Source organism: Austrofundulus limnaeus, unplaced genomic scaffold (genome assembly GCF_001266775.1).
Source record: "Austrofundulus limnaeus strain Quisiro unplaced genomic scaffold, Austrofundulus_limnaeus-1.0 Scaffold21, whole genome shotgun sequence".
In the NCBI taxonomy this organism is placed as follows: Eukaryota; Metazoa; Chordata; class Actinopteri; order Cyprinodontiformes; family Rivulidae; genus Austrofundulus; species Austrofundulus limnaeus.
The window spans coordinates 2765106-2770784 of NW_013952423.1; the positions used below are offsets into that span (position 1 = coordinate 2765106).

The 5679-nt window shown below is 38.5% G+C and overlaps 1 protein-coding gene across 1 annotated transcript in view; it reads left to right on the plus strand.

Annotated features, from left to right (window-relative positions):
* The window catches only part of LOC106514665 (hexokinase-2), a 19829-nt gene that overhangs the window by 7601 nt on the left and 6549 nt on the right, over nt 1–5679 (plus strand). Inside the window, exons 3-10 of the mRNA XM_014004061.1 lie at nt 360–522; nt 1237–1379; nt 2037–2156; nt 3007–3102; nt 3261–3360; nt 3553–3736; nt 4854–5009; nt 5133–5372. Coding sequence (XP_013859515.1) covers nt 360–522; nt 1237–1379; nt 2037–2156; nt 3007–3102; nt 3261–3360; nt 3553–3736; nt 4854–5009; nt 5133–5372 — 1202 coding nt within the window. The remainder of the gene's footprint in view (nt 1–359; nt 523–1236; nt 1380–2036; nt 2157–3006; nt 3103–3260; nt 3361–3552; nt 3737–4853; nt 5010–5132; nt 5373–5679) is intronic.

The following is a 5679-nucleotide window of genomic DNA, read 5'->3' on the forward strand; positions in this document are numbered from 1 at the left end:
AAAATATATATTTTCAAAAAGAGCAAAATGTAAATTATGTGCTAAAATATATAATTTATTGGAACTAAGCTGCAAAAATAAATACAAACGTCTATTAAATTATATAACATAAGGTAAAGTTTTCCATTTTTAATGTAATTGGTGCATTTTAAATGTATTTCTTTATTTATTGGTCCATTTATATAGTTCTGCTTTTATTTCTAATTATGTCAGTTTCGATCCTCCACAACACTGACTCTCACCAAATACACCTGAATGTGTTTGAAACTGTGAAGCTGGGAGGAAATGACAGGGTTGTGTGTAGATTTCAGCAGATTTCAAGCATGATAAGAGCTCTCTAATGCTTCAACTCTGTGCAGGTGGAGGAACACCTGGAGCCTTTAATACTTTCTGATGAGAAACTGAGAGATATTTCCCAAAGGTTCCTGAAGGAAATGGACAAAGGTCTGGGGAAAAGCACACATCACAGGGCGTCTGTCAAGATGCTGCCGACCTTTGTGAGGGCAACGCCTGATGGGACAGGTACCGCCTTTCAGGCAAACATTTYTCTGATTTTACCAGAAAATATATTTTAAACTGGAGATTTTGTAAATAAATTTTAAAGGGATGTCGGTGCAGCCACTGCATTAAATTACATGACTCTGTTTGGGAAGTGAAACTAAAACCACCTGAAAAGCTGCTGCCAGTGGTTGTTAGGATCACACACGTCTCTCACTCCCTGTGAGTGCATAAGAGGCAGACMGAGACATAAAACAAGCCTCACGCTTCAAAAATTGTCCATTTAACCAAGTTTTACAATCGTATATCCTGCAAAAACTAATGTTTTTTATCTTGTTTTGAGTTTGATAAACTAAACAAGAGCAGAATGTGTTCATTAATTTTGTTAGCCTGGAAATTTTCTTACTACACTGACAGATTATTTCACTTAATTTGAAAAGATTCAGACTGTAGTGTTTTTTATTTATTTTTAGATGACTAATTTTTGCAATGCTGAGCAAAAACTATAAAGTTTTTCTTGAAAATGTTTGAACAGAGTGGCAGAAGACTCTGAAGGTCACACTGATTGTTTTTCTACAATGTTTTATATATAAAACATTTTTAAAATATCCTTTACTTCCACTTGTCAAGGGAAATGTTTGAGTGAAAAATCAAACTGAAGTCTCTCTTCTTCAAAAAAAAATCTGCATTAAATTCTCTAAACGAAGCCATCAGTTGTTTGTTTGCTCTCTCTTGCAGAAAAAGGTGACTTCCTGGCGTTGGACCTGGGTGGAACAAACTTCCGGGTGCTTCGTGTTCAGGTGATGGAGCACGCKGTGAAGAAGATGGACAGTCAGATCTGCCCCATCCCACAGGAAATCATGGTGGGACGTGGAACACAGGTAACAACACACGGAAACTAAAGGTCGTTTTGGAACAAATGATGTTTTTAAGAACATTGTGATAAACCTCAGTAGATGAATTTGAACAAAATAAAAAGTATTTAAAACCCAATTAAAATGCATTCATAAAAGCTTTTTAAAGGCTGTTCTGTTGTAACGTAGTGCCCTAAGATCTTCAGAGTTACATGGTATTTTGATCCAGTCCTATAGGTTGATTAAAAAGATGAGACATAATAAACTTCAGTCTAATTTAATGTAAAAACTGATGAGTCAGGGTCGAAGTGAAAATGAAAAGCAGGCAGATACGAGGAACTCAAAATAAAACAAAAAGTGGTCGAGGCAGCAAAAAGCTTTCAGACACAGGACTGAAATGATGGGCAAAGCCAATGAACCAGTGAGCAAATGATGACAGGAAACTGTTAAATACAAACTGAGGGAGAGAAGATGAGCAACACCTGGGGAAGGACCGATTACAAAACGACAACAGCTGAGTGTGGTTTACAGGAACTTCACTGAGACAGGAGTGAACACAGGAGGGAGACAGAACACAAAACATGAATCCTCACAGTATGATTAAGTTTTAGAAAGCTYAAAGAATAAATGAAAGCCTCCTGTGTGAAAACTGATCAACATCTGTGTGTTTTTACATCTGTTTAGCTCTTCGATCATATCGCCGCCTGCATGAGCGAGTTCCTCGACTCTCAAAACCTGAAAGGAGAAACTCTTCCTCTGGGCTTCACCTTCTCCTTCCCCTGTGAACAAAAAGAAATCGACAAGGTCTTTATTACAGACACACAACTAACACAATATTTTGTGTAGCAGATCTTTTTAAATATTTTGAAGTTGGTCTATTACAACTATTTAATAACTCAAAAAATAACAATATTGTTTGTTGTTTGTACATTTAATCTAATGTAAATGTAACAGATAACACATATTAAAGCAGTGATTCACAGCGACGATCAAGCACTCCTTTCCTGCATGTTTGGATGTTTCCCTGATTTGACRCACATGAATGAGTGATTAACAATCATCTGAAGACCTGCTGAACAGCAGGGAAACAAGTYAAACATGCTGGTTAGGGGTACTTGAGGACCAGGGTTGGGAACCAGTGCCAACTCTTTGGGGAAACTGACAAACCTATCTTTGAATTTAACTAAAAAAAGTGTTTAACTAACACTGTATTTTTAACATACAACACCAAAACTAGAAATCTAACACTTTTGATTTTGCTCTGTACATTTTGATTCATTCCCTAAAAGATTTATTATAAAAAGCATGTTTTTCTTTCTGTTTAACGTTGTCTCATGGTTCTCTAAGATGCAAATACAAGTAAAATGTCTTGCCTAGAAAAAAAAAACTGTATTGTACAATTATTTTTACGGTAGTTTACTGCCAGTCAAGACATCAAATTGACGGTATCCYACCGTATTTTGGTATAACRATGTTACTGCTGGAATTCCGCTGTAAATTTACARTAATTTCTAAGAGTGTAGCTACTCTAAATTAAATATTTGCCACACCTTGTTTGTGATGGCWGCAGGAAACATGAAAAAAAAAAGCCAACAAACGTGCAGGAAATCACAGATTGCACGGCACGTGTTACATTTTTGTTGTTTGCATGCAGAGCATCCTGATCCGCTGGACTAAAGGCTTCAACTGCTCCGGGGTGGAGGGAAAGGATGTGGTGAAGCTGCTAAAGGAGGCCATCCACAGGAGAAGAGTCAGTTAAATATGGTCATAAATCTAAATGATCACAGCAAATCAGCCAATTTAAGAGTCTTTTCTTCTTTATTCTGCTGTTTTTTTTAAATCATCAAAAATACAAACATGAAGCTCCTGATAGGACATGACAAAAAGCATGTGTTGTTTTGTCTGCAGGACTTTAATATAGGCTCTGTTGCCATGGTGAAYGACACAGTGGGTACGATGATGAGCTGCGGCTACCCAAACAGCCACTGTGAGATCGCCATAATCATTGGTACGTAATCACCGAGAGAAGACACAAACAACCAAAGAGTCGAATACAAAACAACGTTCGATCAAGAACAGACAAGTTGGTGGAATAAAAGACAAATTCTTTGTTTTCTACAGTTTGCTTTAGCAGACACAACAGAACAACGGCCCATGTGGAAATCAGGTTTCAGTTGTTCGATCTGGTCTTCCTSTGCAGGGACAGGAACCAACGCCTGCTACATGGAGGACATGAAGAACGTGCAGCGTGTGCAGGGTGAGGACGGSCAGATGTGCATCAACACAGAGTGGGGAGGCTTTGGAGACGACGGCTCACTCGATGACTTCCTGACCGAGTTTGACCGGGAGATTGACAGAACTTCTATTAATCGTGGAGTCCACACGTAAGCCTGGCAGTCAGTCACAAATCTACAACAGAATAATCATTGTTTAGGTAATTGTCTCCTACTCTGGTTCTGGTTCTGTTACACTGTAATTAATGTAGCTGCATATCAAAAAATGTTGAATTATGACCTTATGTTTAAGGTCAAGCTACTTGATCAGTGGAACATATTCACAACGTTTATCAGGAGTCATCAGTGAATAAGTGGGCAAACTCACCCCAAGGTCAGACTGTACAATGCCAGGAGAGAGAGAAAAAGCCCAGGAGCTACAAGMCCCAGTTAGCAAGTTAAAGGTTGAAGTTTAATCCAACACAATTAGAAAACGACTGAACAGGAATGACTTGTTTAGAAGAGAGAGACTTTTTTCCTGTAAACAAAGCATCACGTTTAAATTCAGTCTAAAGCACGTGTCAAATTCAAGGCCCGCGGGCTGCTTTCAGCCTGCAGGTGACTTCCTATAASTTTTTTTTTACTTAAAGTGAAAATAGTTTTACATCAATGGTAAACTTTCAATTTATGATTCAATACAATAAAATAAACACATTTAAAAGATGAAGGATAATAACACTTGTCCGACCCCTGAGCTGTTGGCTTTGAGTATCTGTGGCCCCCTAAGCTAATTTAGTTGAACCCCCCTGTATTAATGTCTAAAATAAGCTGCATTAAAGCCATAAACTAAATCTCCCATAATGCATGTTGATAATGCACAGAMGAGTGCAGCGGGAGAGTCAGAATTTCAGATTTACCACAACTCAACAGTGAGTAAAACTATCTTAMTTTTATTTTAAACGGTATTTCTGTATTAATTATTTCACACTTAGTCAACATGAACCCTTCTTTATGGTCTTGGTGATTCAGATCACTTACATTATGTACTTCAGTTTCATTAAAACAGTCCAGACAGTTATTTCCTTGCTTCCAAAATCGGATCAAACCGTTTTTAGTTTAATGGATCAAATCAAAAATCAACACCAGACTGGTTCATTTTCACTTCCAACTGGAGTGAACTGAAATAAGAAGTCGAAACAARAAAAGGAAATGTTTTGCCATCAGAGGGCAGTAGAATCCAAAAAATGAGGGTTTTGGTTCTTCACTGTCCTGATGTGTCGTCTTGTAGCTTTGAGAAGATGATCAGCGGCATGTATCTGGGAGACATCGTCCGCCTGGTGCTGAAGAAGCTAACGGAGGACAAACTGCTGTTTAAAGGAAAGGTGTCGGATGCACTGTGCACTGCAGGGAAGTTTGAAACAAAGTTCATCTCTGATATTGAAAAGTGAGTGGTCATGAGTTTCTTTTTAAGAGTCCTCAAAAGGAATTATTAATCTATTTGACTGTTTTATTTCCTTAGTAGCTCATTATTATTATAATATTGTTTTTCTGTTTGTGTTTCAACCAGGCCGGACACCAAAATCGGCATAGAGAACACGAGGAAGATTCTGACTGATTTGAAGCTGGATTTTGACACGGTTGACCTCCATGTGGTCCATCTTGTCTGCCAAACCATCTCTAAACGTTCTGCTCATCTCTGTGCTGCTGCGCTGGCGACCATCGCCAACCGCATTCGTGAGAACCGAGGACTGGAACGTCTGAAGTCCACTGTGGGGGTGGATGGGACCGTATACCGAAAGCACCCAACGTAAGTATCAAGGAGCCAAGTCTTCCTGTAATTCTTTAAAGCGCTTGATCAAATATTTGTAAAGTTGTTTGAATTTTTTTCTTTGAAATTTGTCTGCCTAGATGTCAGTCCTACTTACAGGAACTTCCTCCAATTCTCAAATAACTTCACTGGGTTCCTGTCCAATGTTGAGTTTAAGATTTGAATCCACACTTTCAAAGCTTGTTCTTGTTCTTCATGGCGCAGCACTCCTGCAGCCCACCTTTCTAGAAAAGGCATTAATGAGTCTTAAACTAGCCTATCCTGGGCAGAGACACTGTTCAATTCA